This window comes from Theropithecus gelada, chromosome 20 (genome assembly GCF_003255815.1).
Source record: "Theropithecus gelada isolate Dixy chromosome 20, Tgel_1.0, whole genome shotgun sequence".
NCBI lineage: Eukaryota > Metazoa > Chordata > Mammalia > Primates > Cercopithecidae > Theropithecus > Theropithecus gelada.
In genome coordinates this window covers 71,806,034-71,833,660 of record NC_037688.1, presented here as the reverse complement: position 1 = coordinate 71,833,660, position 27,627 = coordinate 71,806,034, and the positions used below count along the sequence as shown (strand labels likewise).

Below are 27,627 nucleotides of genomic sequence, written 5' to 3'. Positions count from 1 at the left end.
GGTGAAACCCCGTCTCTACTAAAAATACAAAAAAAAAAAAATTAGCCGGGCGTGATGGTGGACGCCTTAGTCCCAGCTACTCGGGAGGCTGAGGCAGGAGAATGGCATGAACCCAGGAGGCGGAGGTTGCAGTGAGCCGAGATTATGCCACTGCACTCCAGCCTGGGAGACAGAGCGAGAGTCCATCTCAAAAAAAAAAGAAAGAAAATGAGTCTCTGGAATGGGGTGGCGACTTGTGTGTGTGTTTTTTCATGAGTTTACCCTTCAATTTATTCTCTTCTGGGCCCAGAATAGGACAGTAGGAGGCTCCCTCTGGTCCTCCAGCTTCAGGGCCAGCTCTCCTCTTACCTCCTCCAGGAAGCTCCCTCTGTTTCCTTCCAGCCTTCATCTGCATGTCATGTGTGGTGGGTTGAAACGTGGCCCCCCCAAAATATATGTCCATATCAAATCTCTGGAACCTCTCAGTGTGACTTTATTTGGGAAGAGGGTCTTGGCAGATAGAATTAAGTTAAGGGGCTGGGTGCAGTGGCTCACTCCTGTAATCCCAGCACTTTGGGAGGCTGAGATTGGAGGATCACCTGAGGTCAAGAGTTTAAGACCAGCCTGGTTAACATGGCAAACCCCATTTCTACTAAAAATACAAAAATTAGCTGATCATGGTGGTGAGCACCTGTAATCCCAGCTACTCAGGAGACAGAGGCAGGAGAATCACTTGAACCGGGAGGTGGAGGTTGCAGTGAGCCGAGATAGCACCACTGCACTCTAGCCTGGGAAACAGAGCAAGCCTCTGTCTCAAAAGAAGGGGGGAAAAAAAAAAAGAATTAAGGATCTTGAAATGACATCATCCTGAATTATCTAGGTGGGTCCTAAATCCAATGACAAGCGTCTTTATAAGAGAAAGAGGAGACTTGAGACATGAGGAATGGGTGATGTGGCCACTAAAGCTGAGTTTAGAGTGATGCAGCCACAAGACCACAAGTCAGGGATCACCAATAGTTCACAGCAGCTAGAGGAGGCAAGGAAGTGTTCTCCCCTAGAGCCTCTGGAGGGAGCGTGGCCCTGCTGACACCTTGATTTCAACTTCTGGCCTCCAGAACCATGAGAGAATAAGTGTTATTGTTCTGAGTTACCTGGATGCTGGTACCTTGTTTCAGCAGCCCTGGGAAATGAATATACCATGGAAACATGGACCTGAACCAGGGATCAGGGCAGGGGCCTTGGAGTCACACAGATGAGCCTTCAGCTAGGTTTTCCCCAGCAAGAGCTGCATGATCTTGAGGAAGCTGCTTGTCCTCTCTGAGTCTCAAGTTCTTCATCTGTCAATAGAGACAATAATGCTTACTTCCTAGGTTTTAACAGCTTCATTGAGATGTAATTCACATATCATACAATTTGCCCACTTAAAAAGTACAGTTCATGCCTGTAATCCCAGCACTTTGGGAGGCTGAGGAGACAGGCGGATCACTTGAGGTCAGGAGTTTGACAGCAGCCTGGCCAACATGGTGAAACCCTGTCTCTACTAAATATGCAAAAATTAGCTGGGTGTGGTGGTGGTGGGGTGCCTGTAATCCCAGCTGCTCGGGAGGCTGAGGCAGGAGAATCGCTTGAACCTGGGAGGCAGAAGTTGCAGTGAGCCAAGATTGCACCCCTGCACTCCAGCCTGGGTGACAGAGACTCCGTCTCAAAAAAAAAAAAAAAAAAAGTACACTTCAATGGTCTTTTGGGAATACTCAGAGAGTTGTGTGACCATCTCCCATCCCCACAGTCAATTTTAGAACATTTCATCACCCCCTAAAGAAACTCCATACCCATCAGCAGTTGTTCCCCATTTTCTTCCAAAATGCTTCTCCACTAAGCCCTAGGCAACCACTAATATGCTTTCTTTATTTAAAAACAAAATTAATAGAGATAGGCTTTTGCTATGTTGCCCAGGCTGGTATTGAACACCTGGGCACAAGCAATTCTCCCGTCTCAGCCTCCCAAAGTGCTGGGATTTCAGGCATGAGCCACCATGTTCTGCCTCTTCTACTTTCTGTCTCTATGGATTTGCCTGTTCTGGACATTTCAGATAAGTAGAATCATACAATATGTGACCCTTTGTGTCTAGCTTCTTCACTTAGCATATATTTTTAAGGTTCATCCATGTTCCAGCATGTATCAATGCTTTCTCCCTTTAATGGCAGAATACTTTATTGTATAGATAAGCAACATTTTGTTTATCCATTTATTTTTTGATGGATATTTGGGCTGTTTTAATATTTTGGCTATTATGAATTATCCTTTTACGAACATTCACGTACATGTTTTTATGTGGATGTATCTGGTTTTTCTTGTTTTCTTTTGTTTTATTAATACATAATATTATACATATTTATGGGGTACATATGAGTATTTATTACATGCATAGATTGTATAATGATCATGTCAGGATATCTGAGGTATCCACATCTGGGATTGTTTAAAGATTAAATGAAATAGTGTTAAAAGTATTTAATATGCCCTTCAAACGATGAGGAAATCTTAGAATCTGCTCAGACTCCTTCAGTTTACATATTAGGAAACTGAGGCACAGAAAGGAGCAGAGACTTGCTCAAGTCCACCCAAAGCAGTAGAATATTGCAGTTAAATGCAGGGCCTTCAGTCAGACTGTCTGGGTTCAAATCCTGGTTCCACTCGGACGTGGGTTTCCTTACATAAATCACTTCACCTTTCTGAGCCTCGGTTTTCTCATATGCAAAGTCAGGATAATAATAGTACGTTCCTTACATAGTTGCTAATATGAGTATTAAACGTGACAGCTCATGTGCTTGGCATATAGGAGGTGCTTTATAAATCTTAGCTGTTACCACTCATGGCATTGCCAAATGTGGGACAGGTCTCCTGACTCTCTTGTGTGAGATTGATGGAATCTACACTTCCTAGTTCCCTCTTCTACCTCCTGGGTATCTTCTCATATGGTTGTAAGTTCCTTGGAGGAAGGGAATGTGGCTTCCTCTCTCCACCACCCTGAGCATATAAGAGGTGCTGAATGACCACTTTTATTCACTCCTCACATCCCCAGCCCTCACCAGCTGGGAGTTGTTGTAGGTGTCAATCCTCTGCCTCTTTCCAACACCCTGTGACGTGACTGAGCATGTCTTCCCTCCCAGGCAGCTCACAGTGTGCCACCATGGAGTTGGGGCCCCTAGAAGGCAGCTACCTGGAGCTTCTCAACAGCGATGCTGACCCCCTGTGCCTCTACCACATCTATGACCAGATGGACCTGGCTGGAGAAGAAGAGATTGAGCTCTACTCAGGTGGGCCCTCCTCCCTCTGGTCTCTTCCGGTATCACCCACCCCTCAGCTTGCTGTAGAGACGGCAATCAAGGGAAGTTCTGGCCCCTGTGCTCCCGTCAGCACCACGGACAGCTCCCACGCCTGTGGGACGCTCTCTGCAGATAGGCATGGTCTCCTAGCCCCGCCCCGCCTCTCCCTCCTTCCCCACCAGCCCTCTTCCCAGAAATTCCCTGCGTCATCCAAGGGACTTTTCCTCCCAGAACCCGACACGGACACCATCAACTGTGACCAGTTCAGCAGGCTGTTGTGTGACATGGAAGGCGATGAAGAGACCAGGGAGGCTTATGCCAATATCGGTGAGGAAGCACCTGAGCCCAGAAAAGAACAGTCAAGGGCAAGGGTTCTTTGCTGTCACTTGTCAATATCACCCATTCATCATGAGCCACGTCAGGCCCCTCCCACAGAAATCATTGCAAGGGTGATGCGGAGCAACGGCTGGAAGAACGGAGACTCCAGGGAAGAGCGGGGAGATGGAGTCCAGTGGGAGAAATAGGTCCCTTCAATAATGACCACCAAGAAAACAAAAATCTCATGTTTACATCCTCCACCTCCATGTCTATACCCATTTCTGCTTCTTGTTCTTCTGTCTATCCTTCCTACGAAGCCCATACCATACGCCTCTTTCCCTTTTCCTCCCAGCTCCTTAGCCAAGCTACTCTAGTATTTGTAATAACTAGCATTTACTGGATACTCATAGTATGCTCATTGCTGGCCATATATTATCATCTGGAATCCTTACAACAACAAAGGAAATACATATTGTTAGTTTCTGTCTTTTACAAATGAGGAAATTGAGGTTTAGAGAGGTGAAACGACCTACCCAAGTTTTCTTTAGAAGTAGTAATGTGCAGATCTGAAATTCTAACCTAGGTCTTTCTCATTTCAAAGTCCCCATTTTTAACCACAAAAAAGAAAGTGTCTGGGGTTGGAATATTTGCTAAGGCTTAAGCAAAGAAGTCAATTTGCAGCTTTAAGAAGAGCTACAGCTTTCAGACAAGGGCAGGACTCTTGGGAAGAGGTGGTGGTGGTGTTGCTGCTAGTGGTTTGTTTTTTGGGAGAGATAAGTGGGATAGAGAATCCCCTCTCATCACCATCACCACCACCTCATACAGAGCCTCTGTTGAAATAGAAAAAAGTGGTCCTATTCTGGAGGATGCAGCCCCTACTAGGAAGTAACTGCTTGGCTAGCAAAGTGCAAACTGGATTCCTGCCCCCATTTTCCCTGTTGGCTTGGGGCACCCTTGTGCAGTGAACAACCTGCAAAACTCTTCTTAGTGGTCCTTTTCCTGGCCACCCAGGATCCGCAGCATTCAGCACTTCTGTGCTTGATCCAAATGTGGCCAATATTTTCCCAGAGCACAATTTATTGAAAATCATACAAAGAAGAAAATGGAGGAGACTAGTAATTGTTCATGTTTCAGAAATTACAGAACTGAGAGCTTGATGGTTTCCTTCCCTTCCTGGGGATTTACATGGGGGAAGCAGAAGTGATTGGGGCTGAGGACATTCACATTTCCTCACAACTGGAGGCAGTCATTAAGGATTTGGGCATGTCGTAGTATTTGTCCCCCACCCCCCCCCCCCGCCCTTAGGGGCATCTCCACAGGCAGTGGAAGCTGTCTCAGCAAGTAGGTGAGGCAGTGTGTTAGTCCATTTTCTGTTGCTTAAAACAACATACCTGACATTGAGTAATTTATAAAGAAAAAAATTATTTCTTAACAGTTATGGAGGCTGAGAAGTCTAACGTTAGGGGCTGCATCTGGTGAGCGCCTTCTTGCTGGTGAGGACTCTCTGCAGAGTCCCGAGGCAGTGTGGGGCATCACGAGGCAAGAGGTTTTGGTGTGATAGTCTCTCTTCCTCTTCTCATAAAACCACTAGTCTTACTCCCATGACAACCCATCAATTTATTAAACTGTTTATTCACTAATCCATGAACGAATTAACCCATTCATGAGGGAAGAACCCCAATCACCTCTTAAGGGCCCCACCTCTCAATACTGCCGCATAGGGGATTACATTTATACATGAGTTTTGGAGAAGACAAATATTCAAATCATAACAGGCAGCTTCACCCAAGTCTGCTTCTCAAGTCTGTGGGTTTTCTCTCTGCTTCTGGAAGGTGAAGCCCAGGCCTGGGCAAGTATTCTTTTGCAGCATCCTGAAATATGACCTTAGCTTCCAAATGTGTAAAAGGGAGATAATATTCACACTCATCATCATGGGATGGTTGTAAGACTGAATAAGTCACAATGTGTAAAGCATTTAGAAAAGGAATTTGCACAGAGTAAGCATTCAATAGATGTTAGGTACTACCCCACAACCACCATCATCATTATTATCACCATCATTATTATCATCTTCATTTTCATCACCTTCATTATGGCCATCATTCCATTCCTCAGCTCAGAAGCCTTCTGTGGCTCTCCATTGCTTATAAAATCAAGTTCTGACTTTCCCCAGCATGAAACTTCTACCACCGTCACCTGTCTCTCAGGGTTTCCTAAACATACTCTGAACATCTTTCCTCACTCTGTCACTATGACCCATAAAGCTATCTTTTCTCCTTCTCCCATACTCTGCCCCATCTTTCAAGGCCTGGTTCCAGGATCCCTCCCTCCAGGAAGCCTTCCCAGATTGCCCCATCCCACTATACACTTTTTTTCTCGGACCTCGTATCATGGTGCCTGTATTCCAAAGGCTCCGAGCCATGTACCCCTTTATATAGTTACCACTATTTATTGAGTGCCTACTGTATACCAGCTACTGTGTTGGATGCTCTAGATGTAGAACCTCTAATTATCACCATCGATCCCTGGGTAATAGGCATTATTTATTCATCTTACACAGATGAGGAAATGGAAGGCCAGAGTGGTTAAGCAGCTAATACGAGATTGCACAGCTAGTAGGGCTAGTGGAAAGTAGAGGTGGAATTTGAACTCAAATCCTGCAGTAACTCTACCATTCTGCCTTGCTCTTCTTTGTAGCAGTAGATAAGTTTTCATGGATACATACCTCACCTTTTCAATTAGTTTAAGAGCCCCTGGAGCGTCAGTGTTCATTCATTTGTTTGATCATTCATTCATTCAACAAACATTTCTTGAGCTCCCACTGTGTGCCAGGCCCAGAGGGTCTCCAGCCCAAGGCCTGGCACACAGTAGGCCTTCAGTGAGACCTTGTTGATTGACTACACTTTTCCTTGTCTGGGCAGCGGAACTGGACCAGTATGTGTTCCAGGACTCCCAGCTGGAGGGCCTGAGCAAAGACATTTTCAGTAAGTTTGTGGGGGTGGTGGGGGGGCAGGTATTGGCTCAGCCTGCATTTCCTGACTTCTTCCTTGGGGGGCGCCCTAATACTTGATGACCATTCATTTATGGGCAGTCAGACCCCTTTCCCCAAGGTGGGGACAATAGAGACTCACCTTGGGCTTCCACTGATTGTGTGAGTTGGTCTCTGGTTTTTCTCAAAGTAGAGCACATAGGACCAGATGAAGTGATCGGTGACAGTATGGAGATGCCAGCAGAAGTTGGGCAGAAAAGTCAGAAAAGACGTGAGTGAGCCCCTCCCTGATCCAACCTACCCTTGCTTGAGACCTGGCCTTTCCTTGACTCCAAAGCCTGCTGTGGCTCCAACTTGCTTCCCTCGCTAAGTCCTGCCTGGCTGGGAGGTGCTTTAAAAGCCGACAGGAGCTTTAAAATGTACATCTGATTATTTCATGGCCCTGATAACCCTCCAATGGCTACAAAATACATGCCACAAGGCCTGCATGGCCCTTCCTCCCTCTCCAAACCCACTATGAGCCACCACACTTCAGCCACCACCAGCTTATCCACTCCTGTAACCCATGTGCCCTTTCAAGCCTCAGGGCCTTGGCATTTGCTATAGTCTCTACCTGGAATGCTCTTCCCCCAGTTCTTCCCATGGCTGACTCCTTTGAATCTTTCTGGTCTTGGCTAAACTGTCACCTCCTCCTGGAACCCTTCCCTGACCACCCTTCCCTGTAGATTAGCTCAGTTATTCTCACCTTGCGTGTCTTTTTCCTTGCAGTTTAGCGCTCATTACCATCTGGACATATTTTATGCCTTGCTCTGCCACTGTGAGCACAGGGACCTCGTCTTTCTTGCTCATGACTGCTTCCTCAGCATCTAGTGCAGTGCCTGGTATGCAGTAGCAACTCAATAGATAGCTGTTGAATGAAAACACCTGCAAAATGGGTGTAACAGTTAACTGAGTACTTACTATGGGTCTGACTATGGGTAAGCCCTGTATCTATTTATTTATTTTTTAAACGGGTGAATCGCACACAGGGTATAAGAATTTTAAAAGTGCAAAGAATATTCAGTGAAGGCTGGGCGCGGTGGCTCATGCCTGTAATCCCAGCAGTTTGGGAGACCAACGGGGGTGGATCACTTGAGGTCAGGAGTTTGACACCTGCCTGGCCAACATGGTGAAACCGCGTCTCTACCAAAAAGTACAAAAATTAGCCGGGTGTGGTGGTGCATGCCTATAATCCCAGCTACTCAGGAGGCTGAGGCGGGAGAATCGCTTGAACCTGGGAAGCGGAGGTTGCAGTGAGCCAAGATCACGCCACTGCACTCCAGCCTGGATGACAGAGTGAGACTGTCTCAAACAACAACAACAAAAAGAATATTCAGTGGAAAAAAAAAAAATCTCCCTCCCACTTCTGTTCTATAGTTCTCTCAGTTTTGCTATCTTAGTCAACCTATGTGACCAGCTTCCTTCTTGCCTTGTCAAAAATAAAACAAGCTCTTGTATTTGCTTTAATTTTCCATGCAAATGACCACATTTTATTTACACTATTCTGTACTTCGCTTTCTTCATTTACTATGTCTGGGAGGTCACATTCCATATTATTGAGGGAGAAGACATGGTCCTATCTTCAGCAGTTTCTTTATTTTCTTTGTTTTTCTTCTTTATGTTTTCATTTGATAAATATTTCCCCCCAAGATTTTATCATGAAAGTTTTCAGTCGGCCACAGTGGCTCACATCTGTAATCTCAGCACTTTGGGAGGCCAAGGCAGGCAGATCACCTGAGGTCAGGAGTTTGAGACCAGCCTGGCCAGCATAGCGAAACCCCATCTCTACTAAAAATACAAAAATTAGCCAGGCATAGTGGCAAACGCCTGTAATCCCAGCTACTGGAGAGGTGACGGCAAGATAATCACTTGAACCCAAGAGGCAGAGGTTGCAGTGAGCCAAGATTGCACCACTGCACTCCAGCCTGGGCAACAGAGCTAGACTCTGTTTCAAAAAAGAAAAAAATGTTTTCAAGATACAGAAAAGGTGAAAGAATGGTACTATGAAGGTCCATATACCCACCATGTACCACTTTGATTCTACAATTAATGTTGGGTTTTATTCATCTTATCACATCTCTATCCATCTGTCCATCCCTCTATCCATCCACCCACTCATTCTTTATATTTTTGGTACATTTCAATGTACATTTCAAGTGTAAATTGCAGATTTACACTTCCCCTTGTGTACTTCAGCATCCTTTATTTTAAGGCCATGTGGTGTTTTCTTGGGTAGATGAACCATAATTTGTTTAAGCAGACCCTTGCTAAGGGATACATGGGTTTTTAATCTGTTGATGTGAGTGCTTGATACTCACTCACGGATTTCTGGCATACTCCTGCAATGTAGGAACCACCACCCCTATTTCATAGATGTGAGATCAAAGGTTCAGAGAAGCTGCATTGCAAAGGCACACAGCTAGGAAGGGACTCAATAGCAAGTTGCTTTGCTTTGTCCTGTTTTGTTTTTTAGTTCAAACCCGTGTTGTGTCCCCATTTGTGGCTAGGTCTCTTCTGCTGCTGCACTGCCTGGGGTGGTTTGAGATGGGATTTGGGTTCAAGCCGAGGAGCTGGGGTTGGAATGGTTAGAGGAAGAGGAGGTAAAGGGACGTGCAAGACCACTTCCCAACCTGGAAGTTAAGGCCATATGGCCTGCTGGAGTCCTGAGCCTCTTCTGGCTTGGGACATCCTCTCCCTGGGGCAGCTGACCATACGTTCTCTCTGCAGCCTTCCCAGAGGAGCTTCCGGCAGACCTGAAGCACTGGAAGCCAGGTGAGCAGGGCAGGTGGTCTAGGGTTCGGAGGGGTGGATACCTTGGGGAGAGGATGGAAGAGATTGAACTCCTGGCCCAAGTCAGTTGGGGATGGTGCATGGTACAGCCCCTGCCCTTCTTTGGGCAGAGCCTGAGAGCTTGGGGCCTCTTAGGGTCCCCTGAAGGGCTCACGACTGTTTGTGGAAGGTGGTAGGGCCTTGGAGCTAACAACCTGTTCGTAGGTTCTATTCTGCCCGAGCTCTCCGTGTGGAAGCCCTAGGGTCCTGCTCAGCAAAGCTCTCAGAGCCAAGTCACAGGGAGAGGACTGGGGGACTGCCTGGCACAGAGCAGTTGCTGATCAACACAGCTGCAGCCAGGGCTGAGAGGATGACAAGCATTTCCTCTGTCAGGAGAGAGATTCACGCCACTCTGGGGCCCTCCCCATCCCAGGAAGGCCCCTCCAAGCACCCAGCCTCTAACACAGCCCCCTTCCTCACAGCTGAGCCCCCAGCTGTGGTGACTGGCAGTTTCCTGGTGGGACCAGTGAGCAACTCCTCCACCCTGCCCTGCTTGCCACTGCCTACTCTGTTCAACCAGGAGCCAGCCTCCGGCCGGATGCACCTAGAAGAAACCGACCAGATGCCCAGTATGTTAGGGGGCTTGGAGAGGGTGGGCTTTCTCCCTCTTGGGAGGTGGATAAGGAATTGACACCAAGGCAGGGACTGCCAGGAACTGGACCTCCCCTCTCCCCGACCCTATCAGTGTCACTCACCTCTGCCCCAGCCAGTTTCATCCTTGGGGCCCCCATCAGTTCAATCCCTGGCAGAGAACATGCCTCGGAAGGAAACACATCCATGCAAGGATTAGGAGGGAATCTCCACCAATTAGGGCATTCACCTGCCAGCCTCATTCATTTATCGGTTCTTCATGGAGCTCCTTCTCTGTGCCAGCTGCTCTGCTAGGTGCTAAGAATGCCATCAGGGCAGGACAGAAACAGCTACTGCTCTTAGGGAAATTAGGGCCCTTTAGGGAAGTCAGACATTAATCAAATAAGCAAAAGCAGAATCACAAACACAGGTGCTATGCAAGATCCCACCTCTCTGCCTTTGTCTCTTGCAGTGCCTTCCTCCAGTTCCTCGTTGAGCTGCCTGAATCTCCCTGAGGGACTCATCCAGTTTGTCCCCACCGTCTCCACTGTGCCCCAGGGGCTCTGGCAAATCTCTGGGACTGGAACAGGGGTCTCCAGTATATTCATCTACCACGGTGAGTGCAGGGCCTGGCTTCCCGACCACCTGTCCCTCCTACCTGACTACTCCCTGACCTCATCCTCCCCATACTCCACATACTTGGCAGTGGTGCCCTAGCACCTTCTCATGATCCTCCCTCCCCAGCACAACTTTCTCTGTCCCCATTTCCCAAAAATCAAAGCAGAGGGGCAGAGATTACTGAGGTGATCTGGGTGCATGACTAAGAGTGGTTGTATGGCCTTCTATATGTTGCTTTCCCCTTCTGACCCTTAGTTTTTCCTTATTTTTTATTTAATGTTTTTGTTTTTAAATTGTGACATCAATACATGTGCATTAATAAGCTAATGATAAGTGATGTTTACAAGAATTCACTGTTTCACTTTTAGTATGCTGATGTGAATAGTTTGGTGTGCATCCTTGCGTAGCTTTCTCTGATTTGTCTTGTTTCCTAATCAGTAAAATGGTCCCTACTGACCCACCACACTGAGGGCTTGTGAATTGTCCCAGGGAAGGTGTGTTTGGGCTTTTAGGGATGAGGCCAGGAGGATGCTTCCACTCAACTCCAGAGCATCCGTTCATGGTTGCATGACAGTTTCAGTATAACGCACTGCTATCTCAGAAGCAGAGAAGCAGTTCCTGATATCTAGGAAATTGAGCACTTACCACACAGCAGGAAGAGTGAAATAGTAGTACCTGCCCTAAGCTCCTTATGAGCTAATTGCGCCCATTTCACAGATTGGAAAAGCAAGTTTCCAGGAGCTAGATGTAAATCCAGAGCTCTTTACTCAGCTCTGTCCTGAAATATCTTCCTTTGGAAGTTCTCCTCTCTTCTCTCCAGACTTCGTGAGCTCCACAGCCCGGTTTGGAGTAGGGGTGACCCAAGTGCATTTCTGGAATCAATACCTGGTTGTTCTCACACCCCTCTCTACCCCCAATGTAGGTGAAGTGCCCCAGGCCAGCCAAGTACCCCCTCCCAGTGGACTCACTGTCCATGGCCTCCCGACATCTCCAGACCGACCTGGCTCCACCAGCCCCTTCGCTCCATCAGCCACTGACCTGCCCAGCATGCCTGAACCTGCCCTGATCTCCCGAGCAAACGTGACAGGTAAGAACCCTCAGGGCCTGTGAAATGTACTAGAAGCAGGATCAAGGCCCTGGGGAAGGAATTGTCTTGGATAAGATCCACAAGCAAAGCTGCCTGTAGGGACAGCAGGTCATGTTTAGGGGTGAGTCAGGACAGGGAGGGTCTCTGGGGACTGGAGGCATGGTTGTGGGGGAGGGGACAGCCAGAGAATCCACATCCCATCCAAATACAGCCATCGGCCTTCAGCTCCTTGTTACCCAGCAGAAAAGCCAGACAATGTGGCCAGGTCTTTTGAAGCTGAAAACCCTGATTTTTACATAGATATTGTGATTTTTTAATTTTAATTTTATCATTTATTTGTTTATTGTTGAGATAGAGTCTCGCTCTGCTGCCCAGGCTAGAGTGCAGTGGTGCAATCTCAGCTCACTGCAACCTCCACCCTACAGGTTCAAGCGATTCTCCTGCCTCAGCCTCTGGAGCAGCTGGGATTACAGGTGTGCACCACCACACCTGGCTAATTTTTGTAATTTCAGCAGAGACAAGTTTTACCATGTTGGCCAGGCAGGTCTTGAACTCCTGATCTCAAGTGATCCACCCGCCTTGGCTTCCCAAAGTGCTAGGATTACAGGCGTGAGCCACTGCACCCCACCTGATATTGTGATTTTTTTTTTTTTTAAACATAGGTGAAATTTTTAAAAGTACAGTTGGCCAAAGAAAGACACCTTTGAGTTAGATACAGCCTCAGGCCGATAATCTTACAACCTCCAACTTGGGAAACTCAGCCCACGAAGGTTGTAAGGACTAAGTGGCCCAGAGGGAGGGGAGTCCCCAGGGGTAACCCTCACCCTAAATCTGGTACCTGCTTCTCCATCTCCAGAGCACAAGACGTCCCCCACCCAATGCCAGGCAGCTGGAGAGGTCTCCAACAAGCTTCCAAAATGGCCTGGTGAGTGGTGCGGGATCTCTGCCCTGGGTGCTGGAGATGGAAGCCCAAATCTGGCTTCACATCACTCATTCACTTGATGTTTATTCAATCCCTTCTTTGTTGGCTCACACACTCATTTATTTATTTATTCATTCATTCATTCACTTATTTGATGATGCCGTCATTTCACCATTCACTCCACCACTCCCTCAAATAATATTTATTGCCCTTCAATAAGCCTGCACTGGGTGTTCACATCTCATTTTCAGGCTGAGAGAATGAATGAGGGGCAAGTGAATGATGGAGTGAGCGAGTGGATGAAGTGACAAGTTGATGAGGATGGGAGCAATGGAAAGTGGGAATAAACCAGTGAATAGGAGAATTGCTAAATTACAAAATACTTACTCTCACATACTGGTCTAAGCATGTTAGGTATATTAAATCATTAAAGTCTCGCACAATCCCAATATTACCCCATTTTCCAGATGAGGCTACTGAGGCATGGTGGGATGTATAACATGCTCAGAATTGCTCCAAATGGTAGAGCTGGGATTTGAACCCAGACACGTGGGCTCCACTGTCGTAACTCTTAACACTCCCTCCCATGACCTCCCCACGGTGAGCCGGTAGTGATCAAGAGAGGAAAAAGTTTAGTGAGTAAATGAAGGAATGAGAAAAGGTGGCCGGGCTTGGTGGCTTACGCCTGTAATCTCAGCACTTTGGGAGGCCAAGGCAGGTGGATGACCTGAGGTCAGGAGTTCGAGACCAGCCCGGCCAACATAGTGAAACCCCGTCTCTATTAAAAATACAAAAATTAGCTGGACGTGGTGGTGGGTGCCTGTAATCCCAGCTACTTGGGAGGCCGAGGCAGGAGAATTGCTTAAACCCAGGAGGTGGAGGTTGCCGTGAGCTGAGATTGTGCCACTGCACTCCAGCCTGGGCGATAGAGCAAGATCCATCTCAGGAAAAGAAAAGAGAGAGAGAAAAGGTCTAAAAGGAGTGGACAGATAAACAAGAGAAAGGATGAGTGAATGAATGGATGTGGAAATGAGTGAACTAATGAATGAGTGGGTGACTGAATGAAGCAGTTGATAAAGACAGTATGGGGGCCAGATGTGGTGGCTCACACCTGTAATCCCAGCACCTTGGGAGGCCAGGGCAGAAGGATTGCTTGAGCCCAGGAGTTCAAGACCAGCCTGGGCAAAATAGTGAGAACTTAGCTCTACAAAAAACAAAAAAGAAAAATTAGCCAGGCATGGCAGTGGGTGCCTTTAGTCCTAGCTACTCAGGAGGCTGAGGTGGGAAGATTGCTTGAGCCTGCAAGGTTGAGGCTGCGGTGGGCCATGATTGTGCCACTGCACTCCAGCCTGGGCAACATAGTGAGACCCCATCTCTACAAAAAAATAAAAAAATTATCTGGACATGATGTCACATGTCTGTGGTCCCAGCTACTTGGGAGGTGCAGTCAGGAGGATCGCTTGAGCCCAGGAGGTTGAGGCTGCAGTGAGCTATGATCACACCACTGCATTCTAGCCTGGGCAACAAAGCCAGACCCTGTCTCAAAGCAAAACAAAACAAACAAACAAACAAACAAAAACTGTGTGGGGAACAGACGCAAATCATGGATCATGGTGGCAGTGCTGGCTTTGTGGTGGCTGGCCCTGGCTCTGCCTCTCGCATACCCCTACCCTGACATGCCCCTGGCCTTTGCAGAGCCGGTGGAGCAGTTCTACCGCTCACTGCAGGACACGTATCGGGCGGAGCCCGCAGGCCCCGATGGCATCCTGATGGAGGTGGATCTGGTGCAGGCCAGGCTGGAGAGAAGCAGCAGCAAGAGCCTGGAGCGGGAACTGGCCACCCCGGACTGGGCAGAACGGCAGCTGGCCCAAGGAGGCCTGGCTGAGGGGCTGCTGGCTGCCAAGGAGCGCCGGAGGCCACGTGAGACACAAGTGATTGCTATGCTGGGCAAAGCTGGTCAGGGCAAGAGCTATTGGGCTGGGGCAGTGAGCCGGGCCTGGGCTTGTGGCCGGCTTCCCCAATACGACTTTGTCTTCTCTGTCCCCTGCCACTGCTTGAACCGCCCGGGGGATGTCTACCGCCTGCAGGACCTGCTCTTCTCCCTGGGCCCACGGCCACTCGTGGCAGCCGATGAAGTTTTCAGCCACATCGTAAAGAGACCTGACCGCGTTCTGCTCATCCTAGACGCCTTTGAGGAGCTGGAAGCGCAAGACGGCTTCCTGCACAGCACATGCGGCCCGGCACCGGCCGAGCCCTGCTCCCTCCGGGGACTGCTAGCTGGCCTTTTCCAGAAGAAGCTGCTCCGAGGTTGCACCCTCCTCCTCACAGCCCGGCCCCGGGGTCGCCTGGTCCAGAGCCTGAGCAAGGCCGACGCCCTGTTTGAGCTGTCCGGGTTCTCCATGGAGCAGGCCCAGGCCTATGTGATGCGCTACTTTGAGTGCTCAGGGATGACCGAGCACCGAGACAGAGCCCTGGCGCTCCTCCGGGACCGGCCATTTCTTCTCAGTCACAGCCATAGCCCCACTTTGTGCCGGGCAGTGTGCCAGCTCTCAGAGGCCCTACTGGCGCTTGGGGAGGACGCCGAGCTGCCCTCCACGCTCACGGGACTCTATGTCGGCCTGCTGGGCTGTGCAGCCCTCAACGGCCCCCCGGGGGCCCTGGCACAGCTGGCCAAGTTGGCCTGGGAGCTGGGCCGCAGACACCAAAGTACCCTACAGGAGGACCAGTTCCCATCTGCAGACGTGAGGACCTGGGCGATGGCCAAAGGCTTAGTGCAACACCCCCCAGGGGCCACAGAGTCCGAACTGGCCTTCCCCAGCTTCCTCCTGCAATGCTTCCTGGGGGCCCTGTGGCTGGCTCTGAGTGGTGAAATCAAGGACAAGGAGCTCCCGCAGTATCTAGCATTGACTCCAAGGAAGAAGAGGCCCTATGACAACTGGCTGGAGGGAGTGCCACGCTTTCTGACTGGGCTGATCTTCCAGCCTCGCGCCCGCTGCCTGGGAGCCCTAGTTGGGCCATCGGCGACTACCTTCGCAGACAGGAAGCAGAAGGTGCTAGCAAGGTACTTGAAGCGGCTGCAGCCGGGGACACTGCGGGCGCGGCAGCTGCTGGAGCTGCTGCACTGTGCCCACGAGGCTGAGGAGGCTGGAATTTGGCAGCACGTGGTGCAGGAGCTCCCTGCCCGCCTCTCTTTTCTGGGCACCCGTCTTACGCCTCCCGATGCACATGTATTGGGCAAGGCCTTGGAGGCTGCAGGCCAAGACTTCTCCCTGGACCTCCGCAGCACTGGCATTGACCCCTCTGGATTGGGGAGCCTCGTGGGACTCAGCTGTGTCACCCATTTCAGGTGGGGCGAGGGGCCAGGGGTCAAGAGGCATCCTTGTGTTGGGCATTAACTGTGGTCTTGGTGCCAAGCCCAGTGCTCTGTGGGGTCTCTTTTAGTACTCACAGCAGCCGGGTGGGGCAGAATAGATTCTCTCCATTTTTAAGATGAGGATGTTGAGGCTTAGAGAGGGGCGGCCACTTGCCACACAGCAAGTGAGAGGCAGTGGCATTCTCCCAATCAATATTTGAAGGCCTGCCATGTGCCAGTCACTGGGATATGTCTAGAATCTGAGACTGGCCTGGGCTCAAATTTGTTTTATTCTTTTCACCCCCTGAGCAAGCCACCATTTTCTTATGCTAAGAGTAAAGCCATGGCCTCCCCTTGGACTCTCTGCCTCCATTCTCTCCTCTTCCGCTCCATTTTATATTCAGCAACCAGACCAATCTTCTCAGAACTCGAATCTGATTGTATCCCCTCCCTGCTTACAATCCTTCAGGGATACTCCACTACTGTCAGGATGAAGTCTAAATTCCTTAATTTGGTTTCATTAAGTTGGTCTGCAATCTGCTTGAGCATTTCAGCTTAATCTCCAGAGGATTCCTTCCATATTCCCCCCTAAACATACTTTACCCAAGCTGCAAGGTCCTACATAATTGTGCCAATAATTTGGCAGTGAGCTTCCTGGTAGCCGAAGCAAAAAGTGAAAGAAAACCACCGTGCGAGTTGTGAGAAAGTAGGAATCAACAAAGGCTGGAGTGGTCATGGAAGGCTTTCTGGGAAAGGTAGAGGTTGAGCTAAAGAAAGAAAGTATTTTAATAGGTAGGAGGACCCTTCATGGAGCTGCCCTTCCACTAAGGTCTAGCCTGGTCACCGTGCCTGGGTCTGAGGCCCTCCCTCCACAGGGCTGCCTTGAGCGACACGGTGGCGCTGTGGGAGTCCCTGCAGCAGCATGGGGAGACTGAGCTACTTCAGGCAGCAGAGGAGAAGTTCACCATTGAACCTTTCAAAGCCAAGTCCCTGAAGGATGTGGAAGACCTGGGAAAGCTTGTGCAGACTCAGAGGTGAGGGGAGAGGCGGATGGGAGGTGGTTCACACCATGCAGGTTGAGGATGTGTAGGACCCATTCTCAAGTTTGTCATGGGCATTTGCAGTGCCCCCTGTCCTCTGGGACACCCCATGCCCTCTTTCTGGGCATTGGCCAGCCAGAGTCTCTCACTGCACTCACTGCCCAGGTGGAGCCTCCAGAATTGAAAATTTTGCTGCATTCAAAACCTGCTATCATGTGTCCAAGTCTTAGGTAAAGCCATGGAGAACCTCTCCCCTTCTAGGAGTTAACAAGGATGCCTTATGCATCTAGTAACAGAAGTGACACCCACTGCCACCCTTTGAGGTATTTAGGACAACTGTTGTCCCGAATTTATAGATGGCAGAGCTAAGGTCCAGAAGGCAGACAAAACTGGATTACAGAACCAGTAAACTGTCTTTCATTCATTCCTTCGTCACATGTTGTTTGAGCACCTCTTAAGTGCTGTCTGGGATAGGTACTGGTAAGTGCCTAATCTGAGGCTCATTTCCATGAAAGGTACAGTCCTGAGATCTTTTATTTTTATTTTTATTATTTCTTAGAGACAGGGTCTTGCTCTGTCTACAAGACTAGAGTACAGCAATGCAATCATAGCTTAGTGCACCTTTGGAACTCCTGAGGTCAAGCGATCCTCCTGCCTCAGCCTCCCAAGTAGCTGGGATTATAGGTGCATGTCATCACACCAGATGATTTTTTAAGTTTTTGTAGACACAGGGATCTTGCTATGTTGCCCAGGCTAGTCTTGAACTCTTGGCCTCAAGCGATCCTCCTGCCTCAGCCTCCCAAAGTGCTGGGACTATAGTCATGAGGCACCGCATCCAGACAGATCTTTTTTTTTTAAGAGGGGGACAGCAATTGCCCCAAGGAAAGCAATCCCCCTGGGGAATTTGGGGCACTGGGGCAGCCATCATGGACCTATGGGTAAGGGCTCAGCAACAGCAATGCCTGTTCTCCCTAACATTGCCTGTTCTCTCCAGAACAAGAAGTTCCTCGGAAGACACAGCTGGGGAACTCCCTGCTGTTCGGGACCTAAAGAAACTGGAGTTTGCGTAAGCAAAGGGGTGGATTGTCTCGTGGGTCTGCGCAAGGTTTCCCCTGAAGCATTAGCTGGGTTTGTACGATATGAATCGAGATGGATCTCCAGGGTCATTCGTACCCTCTTGCCCACCACTTTGGAAACAGCTTCCAGTAGCTGGAAAGTGGCCAGTCTGGGCAAATGCTGGAGGTTCTTGCATTTGAAGCTAATGGACCCATTTGCTGGTTAACATGGTCATTCCCATCACTCATTCAACAGACATATTGAGCACTTGAATGAATGAGGCTGCTGTCCTCAATGAGCTGACAGTCTAATCAACTCCCCTCTGGAGGAGGTCAGGGGGACTTCCTGGAGGAGGTGATATCTGCACTGAAGCTTCAGTGAGGATAAGGAATGAGCTGAGTGGGGAGAGGGGAGTAAGAAAGGCTTTCCTGGAATTGTAATTTGGCCAGGGATCAGAAAAGGCCCAGTGTGTCCCCAACCTTCCGCAGGAGGATGCCACTGACTATAGAGTTCTTTTCCCTCCTGTGGCCAGGAGCTGCACAATGCCTCTTGGGCCTGAGCTTGTTTACTTCCACAGCCAAGGGATGGCCTCCCTGGGGAGAATCTTTCCCTCAGTTTCAAGGATTCCCAGGAGCTTTTGAAGGGCAGCTAGGATGAAAAAGCAACCCTGCTTGCCTGGGACTATCCTGTTTGGGGAACTGAAAGTCTTGCATCCCAAGAAGTCCCTCAGTCCCAGGCAAACTGGGACAGTTGGTCACTCTATGTGTGGCCAGGGCTGGGGGCCAACATCCTAGACAGTGCTGCTGGGGTGACAGAAATGGAGACCTAGGCAGGGCTTTAGGGAGTCCAGTTGTGTCTGGGTCACTAAGGAGGGGCAGTCCACCACACAAGGGCCCCAAGAAAGCACAATAATTATTATATTTCGATCTGTCAGAACATAGCTTCTTTCTTTCTTTCTTTCTTTCTTTCTTTCTTTCTTTCTTTCTCTCTCTCTCTCTTTCTTTCCTTTTCCCTTCATTTCCTTTCCTCCCTTCCTTCCTTCCCTCCCTCCTTTCCCCCCTCTTTTTCTTTCTTTCTTCCTTCCTCTTTCTTTCTTTCTTTCTTTCTTTCTTTCTTTCTTCCTTCCTTCCTTCCTTCCTTCCTTCCTTCCTTTCTTCTTTTCTTTCCTTTCTTTCCTTTCTCTTTCCTTCCTTCCCTTCCTTTCCCTTTCCTTTTCTTTTCTTTTCTTTTCTTTTCTTTTCTTTCTTGAGGCAGAGTCTTACTCTGTCCCTCAGGCTGGAGGGCAGTGGCGCAGTCACAGCTCACCACAGCCTCAACCTCCCTGGGCTCAAGTGATCCTCCCACCTCAGCCTCCCTAGTAACTGGGACTATAGGCATGCCCCACCCTGACTGGCTAATTTTTGTATTTTTTGTAGAGAGAGGGTTTCACCATGTTGCCCAGACTGGTCTCGAACTCCTGGAGTCAAGCAATCCTCCCACCTCAGCCTCCCAAAGTGCTAGGATTACAGGTGTGAGCCCCCGCACCTGGCCAGAACAGGCTTTTAAATTTGCAACTCACCCTCCATCTCAATTATCTCAGGCCACCCTCCTCTAGAGGCATTATCATCATCCCCCATTGTACAAATGGCAACACTGAGAACAAGAGACTTTACACAGTTTATCCAAAGTCATAAAAGTCAGGTCAGCCTGGCCCTAAGTTCCTTCCACAGAAAAAGCTAAATGAATGTTTGTTCCTTGGTAGGGGTCTAGATCATCTAATGATTAGGAAGGAATTGTTAAATGCCTGTGGTATATTCAGTGCATTTTTTTTTTTTTTTTTTTTTTTTTTTTTTGTGGAGATGGGGTCTTGCTCTGTCACCCAGGCTAGAATACAGTGGTGTGATCTCGGCTCACTGCAATCTCCACCTCCTGGTTCAAGCGATTCTCCTGCCTCAGCCTCCTGAGTAGCTGGGATTACAGGTGCAAACCACCATGCCTGGCTAATTTTTGTATTTCTAGTAGAGACAGGCTTTCCCCATGTTGGCCAGCCTTCTAAAGTGCTGGGATGACAGGCGTGAATGACCATGCCTGGCCTATAATTCAGTGCATTTTTTATATAGTCTCATTAATCTCACGAGCTACTGTGGGAGACAGATAGTCATCATCTTCCCCATTTTACAGATGAGGAGACTGAGGCCTGGTGAGGTCAAGTGACTTGCCCATGGTCCCCCAGCTGGTCACCCACAAGCTGTCAGCTCTCACTGATCACTGTTCCCCTGTGCACCAGAAAAAAGCCAGCGTCTCTTGTTTTGAACAGAGACAAAGTGCTAAAATTGTCCAGAGGTAAAAATGATGCTGAAAAGGGGAAATGTCTGAAAACAATAACTGAGGGCCCTTTCTGGCTTAAATTATTTTCAACAGAAAAAGCCCCTAGTTCAAGATCAGAACTGCACTCTGGGGAATAGCGGCCATGGGGTGGAACAGCCTAGGGCCCGGTGACCAGCCACCTGGAGCCCGGAATCCCCTGAGGAGGTTCTGAGGAAGGAAGGAAGGAAGGACAGAAGACTATTTCTGGCATTTTCTCTCACTTCTACTGTGCCTGGCACCCTGTAGACCTCATTTGTCTGTCAAATCAGGGTGCTCAACCACTCAAAACCCTACAGAGACTCCACTTGTACACAAAGTCCTTCCCCAATTCAGTCCCCACTCACGTGTTCACACTTACTTCCTACACTCGCTTGGTGCTCTCTCCATTCCAGCCACAGGGCCTCCTTGCCGGCTGTCACCCTCCTAGGCATGCTTCTGTCTCCAGGTCTTTACACCAGCTGCGCCCTCTGCCTGGAACGGTTCTCCCCAGATATCTGCATGGCTCACGCCTTCACCTCCTCTGGTTTTTAGTCAGTGAGGCCGTTTCTTTTCTTTTCTTTTCTTTTTTCTTTTCTTTTCTTTTCTTTTCCTTTCCTTTCTTTTCTTTTCTTTTCTTTCCTCCCTCCCTCCTTCCCTCCTTCCTTCCCTCCCTCCCTCCCTCCCTTCCTTCCTTCCTTTCTTCCTTCCTTCCTTCCTTCCTTCTCTCTCTCTCCCTTCTTTCCTTCCTTTTCTTCCTTTCCTTCCTTCCCTTCCTTCCCTTCCTTCCTTCCTTCTTTTTTTTTTTTTTTTGATGGAGTCTCACTCTGTCACCCACGCTGGAGTACAGTGGCACAATCTCGACTCACTGCAACCTCCGCCTCCCAAGTTCAAGTGATTTTCCTTCCTCAGCCTCCCGAGTAGCTGGGACTACAGGTGCCTGCCACCACGCCCGGCTAATTTTTTGTATTTTTGGTAGAAACGGTATTTCACTATGTTGGCCAGGATGGTCTCAATCTCCTGACCTTGTGATCCCCCCTGCCTCGGCCTCCCAAAGTGCTGGGATTACACGCATGAGTCACCACGCCCGGCCTCAGTGAGGCCTTTTCTGACCCTCACAGTTAAAAATAAAACTCCGGCCAGGTGCAGTGGCTTATGCCTGTAATCCCAGCACTTTGGGAGGCCGAGACGGGTGGATCACAAGGCCAGAAGTTTGAGACCAGCCTGGCCAACATAGTGAAATACCATCTCTACTAAAAATACAAAAAAAAAAAAAAAATTAGCTGGGCATGGTGGCAGGCGCCTGTAGTCACAGCTACTTGGGAGGCTGAGGCAAGAGAATCACTTGAAACCGGGAGGCAGAGGTTGCAGTGAGCTGAGATTGTGCCACTGCACTCCAGCCTGGGCGACAGAGTGAGACCCTATCTCAAAAATAAATAAATAAATAAATAAAACTCCATCGCCCTCACGGTTAAAAATAAAACTCCATCCCCCTCAGCACTGTACATTTCTATGTGATTCATTATCTCAGACATCAGCTTGCTTTCCAATGTCTTTGATTACCTGTCTGTCTTCCCCACTGGAATGTCAGCACCCAGAAGGCAGGGATTTTCATCTGTTTGGCCCACAACATCCCCCCCTGCTCCTGGCACATAACAGGCAAGCGATCAATATTTAACAATGAATTCCTTAATCCAAGAACCCCATAAGATTGGGGTGAAATATTTGAGGAGACCGAGACTCAGGGGTGAAGGGATTTGCCAAGACCCTTAGCAGGGAGCCAAATGCCAGATCCTGAAGTCAAACCCTGATCCTGTGGCCTTTTGCTGAGGCCAGTGGTTCTCAGACTTCAGGATTTCAGAGACCGAGAACATTTCAGAACGAATTTGAGTGACCGTGTGCGGTTACTGTTTTTAAATTTTTATCAAGGATGCTCATTCAAACAAACGATTAACAAAATACCCACTGCTGGCACCATAATTTTACCAAAGAACGATTATTTTAATATTGAAAAAGTTCAAAGGACATAATTGCAGAATAAAAGACAGCTTTTTATATGGAATGCATTTAACCATATTTTTAAACTAAACGGCCCTTCATTGTCCTTATTTTTCTCATCTCCTTGAAGTCTGGTCTAAATATTGATCCGGGCTGTGTGACCCAAAGAGCTATTTGATCTCCCAGTGTCTCAGTTTCCCTATATGTGAAAAGGAGGTAAGAAGAGCCTGTAGCTCAGAGTCTTGAGGAGTAAATGAGATCTAGGCCAAGGGAAGGGCCTAGCATGTCCCTGGCTTATAATAAATGCTCAACAAATGGTTCCTTTTGTTATTAAAATGCAAACGTATATTAGTTAACCACCTGGTTTACCATTGGCGGTGGTCCTCAGCTGGCATTTGAGGACTCCTTCCCCAGGCTGGGGAGGAAGAAGGGTATCCGTGGATGTTGGGAAGAGTAAGAACTGGCTCCCTACTTAGAGACAAAAGCTGGGGAGCCCCAAGCTGAGAGTCCAACTTACCTCTTTTTCTTTTTTTTTTTTTTGAGACAGGGTCTCACTCTTACCCAGGCTGGAATGCAGTGGTGTGATCATGGCTCACTGCTTCCTTTACCTCCTGGGCCCAAGCGATCCTTCTAAGAAGCTAGGACCACAGGACACACCACCACACTCGGCTAATTATTGTATTTTTTGTAGAGACAGAGTCTTGCTATGTTGCCCAAGCTGGTCTCTAACTCCTGGGCTCAAGCGGTCCTCTTACCTTGGCCTCTCAAAATGCTGGGATTACAGACATGAACCACTGTTCCCAGTCTCAGCTGGCCTGTTATGGGGGGCTGTGAAATCTACCCCAAGCAGAAAAGATTGGGGTCCTATATGGAAGGGTTGCAGGGACCTAACAGGCTGTGGTGGAAGGGAAGACGAGGGGCCTCAGACAGGACCTGACTTCTGTGCCTTGTCTCTATCCCACCCTGGGGCTGAATGAGGGGCTGTGACTGTTACTGGAGGTCTTACCCTTGCTCTTTGCCTCCTAGGCTGGGCCCCATCTCAGGCCCCCAGGCTTTCCCCAAACTGGTGCGGATCCTCACGGCCTTTTCCTCCCTGCAGCATCTGGAGTGAGTATAGACTCTGGGACCCCTTCCTCTCAACATCTGGATGCAGTGCTGTGATCATAGCTCACTGCAGCCTCGAATTCCTGGGCTCATGTGGTCCTCCTCCCTCAGCCTCCTGAGTAGCTGGGACCACAGGTGCATGCTACAGTGTCCAGCAACCTCTGGGTTTTGACAACCCCAAATCCTGCCCCCAAGGCACATGCAGAGAGGAAAGCCCTCACTTTGTCCCATTTTTTTCTCTCTTCCACCTACTGCATCCTCAACGTGGCTGGCACATGAGTGATGAGATGACTCCACAGCAGATGGGAATCCCCAAAATAAAAAAAGTTGTAGATCATTTTGTGACCTTTGAAACTCTTTTCCTCACAACCTCATTTGCTGCTCTCAGCAATTCAGCTGGGGAGGGGTTGGGGAGCATAGTCCTACTTTACGATGGAGGTTAAGGAAGTTGCAAAGCCTCAGGGGGGTTCTAAGAAGCTAAACAGGGATTCGAGTCCATCACAAGTTACTTTGTCCCCTGGCTGGCTGGTTAGAGCCTCCAGGTGATGAAGTCCTGGTCTGAAAAGCTCAGGAGTATGCTGGCTGCCTATGGTGTATTAGAGCTGGGAGGCGGGAAGGGCAGGTACCAGGGCTGAGGAGGCCCACACTGGGATGGGAAGGGTCAGATGGCCCCCTGGACGCTAGCTGATGGCCCCCATCTGATTCCACCTGCAGCCTGGATGCGCTGAGTGAGAACAAGATCGGGGACGAGGGTGTCTCGCAGCTCTCAGCCACCTTCCCCCAGCTGAAGTCCCTGGAAACTCTCAAGTGAGTGAGCTGGGCCTGCCCTTCCTGCTGAATCTGGCCCCCAAAGTCCAGCTGACTTTTTAAAAATTAATTTAAATTTGGTTTTTTAGACAAGGGCTCGCTCTGTCACTCAGGCTGGAATATAGTGGTATGATCATAGCTCTACAGCCTTGAACTCCTGGCCTCAAGGAATCCTCTCACGTCAGGTTCCCAAAGTGCTGGGATTATAGGTGTGAGCTACCATGCACAGCCCCAGTGGATTCATCCATTAATTCATTCATTCACTCACTCACCTATTCAATCAGCCATTCATCCTTCCATTCAACGATTCATTCATTCACTCACTCACCTATTCAATCAGCCATTCATCCTTCCATTCAATGATTCATTCACTCACTCACCTATTCAATCAGCCATTCATCCTTCCATTCAATGATTCATTCATTCACTCACTCACCTATTCAATCAGCTATTCATCCTTCCATTCAATGATTCATTCATTCACTCATTCAGTCATTTCTTTACTCACTCATCCAACCCCTCACTCAATCATTTCTTTATTTAATTACCCAACCATTTATCAATTTACAAATACTTAAGGAGGACCTACTATGTGCAGACACTTTTCTAGGCCCTGCCCTGGAGACTCAGCTTGAAACAGAACAAATAAACCCCCTGACCTCAGGAATCTTAAATTCTAGTGAGGAGACATAATGAACAAGTAAACAAGTCAGTAATTATGAAGTGTACAGCAGTGAAAATAATGTTCAGTGACAGAAAATTATACTGGGGGTGAAATAGGAGAGACAGATTAGGATTTATGAATAAAGCATTATTATCAAAACAGTAAAACTTTTTAAAAACTGTTCTGGGCTCTGCGAAGTTGGAGATGGATAAGATACAGGAGGATCAATGTGATTTTTTCTCTTTTTTTGGACAAGGTCTCGCTCTGTCACCCAAGGTGGAATGCAGTGGTGTAATTATGGCTCACTGCAGTCTCAATCTCCTAGGCTCAAACAATCCTCCCACCTCAGCCTTCTGAGTAGCTGGGACAGGTGCATAACATCACATCTGGCTAATTTTTGTATTTTTTTGAAGAGACATGGTTTCGCCATGTTGCCCAGGCTGGTCTTGAACTTCTGAGCTCAAGCCATCCTCCCAAAGTACTGGGATTGCAGGCATGAGTCACCGTGCCTGGTTCAATGTGATTTTTTTTTTTGTGTGTGTGTGTGTGTGTGTGTGTGTGATGGAGTCTTGCTGTGTAGCCCAGGCTGGAGTGTAGTGGTACGATCTCAGTTTATTGCAAACTTCACTTCCTGGGTTCAAGCAATTCTCCCACCTTAACCTCCCAAGTAGCTGGAATTACAGGCATACACCACCACACCCAACTAATTTTTGTATTTTTAGTAGAGATGAGGTTTCACCAGGTTGGCCAGACTGGTCTTGAACTCCTGACCTCAAGTGATCTGCCTGCTTCAGCCTCCCAAAATGCTGGGATTACAGGCATGAGCCACCATGCCCAGTTCAACATGATTTTTTACTGAACCTAGAGGATATCAAAATCTTCCCACACTCCCCGTCACTATCAAGGTCTTGGGATGGCCAAAGAATTTACCGGAATTTCCTTAGCAATTTCCTTAATTGTAGGACCCTGGGACTTCTCCAGTAATTTCTAGTATCCTAGGTAACACTGTAAGCTAGATTTCTTCTCCTTAGGCCTTCCCTCCCTCCCTTTCTCACCTGCCACCCCACTTAAGTATTTATTGAGCACCTACTATGTGCCTGGCAGTGCTTTAGGCACAGGGATACAATAATGAGCAAAACAGACACAGCCTTGCTACATATGAAGCCCACAACTCAGCAGAAAGGATTACACAACCATTAAACAAATAATGCCAACACTTATTTCATTATAGTGCTGAAAAGTGGCACAGAGGGAAAAGAGGGGATCTTGTAGAATCATAGGACAGGTGGGGGCAGGAGGGTGCGCTCTCCCTCCCATCCACCTCCTCACTCCTGCCCTCCACTTGGCCACAGGACCCAACAGTATCCTCTTATTTACCGAGAGGTAGCTTAAGTCTGTCGACAGCGCCATTCACAGCCTATGACCCACAACTCTCCTTGAGGTCAAAGGGAGGCGTGCAAGTTTGGTCCTGAGCCCTCCCCCTCACTGTGTCCCTGCAGCCTGTCCCAAAACAGCATCACTGATCTGGGTGCCTACAAACTTGCTGAGGGCCTGCCTTCACTCGCTGCATCCCTGCTCAGGCTAAGGTAAGTGGGGTCCCGGCTACCGGTCAGCTGCTGAGCTGGGGGGCTGAGGAGCACAGGGAACTCACGTCATGCTGGGGGCAGGGGACACTGACACCCTAGAAGCAATTACCACACCCCTGAACAAAAGGATCAGCCGGACCTGGGGAAAGAAGCGCTGGGCAAGCCACTTATTCATTCCTAGCCCCCGTTTTCTTACCTGAAAAATGGGAACCATCCTAATGGTCTATGTAAGTACTTGGCACAATGCCAGGTTCTGTCGTGCAATAAATATTGGTCCTTCCCTTCCCACCCCCCCCCCCCCCCCCCCCAAGAGATGGCCGGACCAGGCTTTTTCTGGAACCTAGGGGTGGTGGCTTCTGGAAGGCTAACCAGCACGGGCAGCTTTTGCCGGCCTTGTCACTCACATGCGGGTCAGTGCTTTCACTGCCACCTTCTGGTAGGCCTTGGCATAGCACCTCTTGCTTTTGAGTGACTTCCAGCCAGGCCCTGGTGTGCTCCCAGAGATAATGAGAGGACTGGGCTTGGACCAGAGCCCCAGTCATCCAACTCAGCATTACCAGCTCTTCTCACTCGCCAGACTGGGAGAAACTTCTCTCCTGTTCACCAGAGCTCTGCACTTACTGAGGACAGAGTCAGATTCCCAGGAAAGATGGCATTTGGTCCCTTATTATTTGTTTAATTTTTAATTATTTATTTATTTATTTATTTATTTATTTTGAGATGAGTCTTGCTCTGTCACCCAGGCTGGAGTGAAGTGGCATGATCTCAGCTCACTGCAACCTCTGCCCCCCAGGTTCAAGCGATTCTCCTGCCTCAGTGTTCCTAGTAGCTGGGATTATAGGTGCCCACCACCATGCCCAGCTAGTTTTTATATTTTTAGTAGAGACGGGGTTTCACCATGTTGGCCAGGCTGGTCTCAAACTCCTGATCTCAGGTGATCCACCCGCCTTGGCCTCCCAAAGTGAGTGCTAGGATTACAGGCGTGAGCCACCATGCCTGGCCACTTTATTTATTTATTTAT

General features: G+C 48.8%; 1 protein-coding gene across 1 annotated transcript in view; it reads left to right on the top strand.

Annotated features, from left to right (window-relative positions):
* The window catches only part of CIITA (class II major histocompatibility complex transactivator), a 60,832-nt gene that overhangs the window by 28,443 nt on the left and 4,762 nt on the right, over positions 1-27,627 (top strand). Inside the window, exons 2-16 of the mRNA XM_025370571.1 lie at positions 3,150-3,296; positions 3,537-3,632; positions 6,545-6,607; positions 6,803-6,883; positions 9,379-9,423; positions 9,903-10,049; positions 10,523-10,666; positions 11,591-11,755; positions 12,612-12,680; positions 14,373-16,023; positions 16,905-17,063; positions 18,064-18,135; positions 23,472-23,552; positions 24,264-24,356; positions 26,520-26,606. Coding sequence (XP_025226356.1) covers positions 3,150-3,296; positions 3,537-3,632; positions 6,545-6,607; positions 6,803-6,883; positions 9,379-9,423; positions 9,903-10,049; positions 10,523-10,666; positions 11,591-11,755; positions 12,612-12,680; positions 14,373-16,023; positions 16,905-17,063; positions 18,064-18,135; positions 23,472-23,552; positions 24,264-24,356; positions 26,520-26,606 — 3,100 coding nt within the window. The remainder of the gene's footprint in view (positions 1-3,149; positions 3,297-3,536; positions 3,633-6,544; positions 6,608-6,802; positions 6,884-9,378; positions 9,424-9,902; positions 10,050-10,522; positions 10,667-11,590; positions 11,756-12,611; positions 12,681-14,372; positions 16,024-16,904; positions 17,064-18,063; positions 18,136-23,471; positions 23,553-24,263; positions 24,357-26,519; positions 26,607-27,627) is intronic.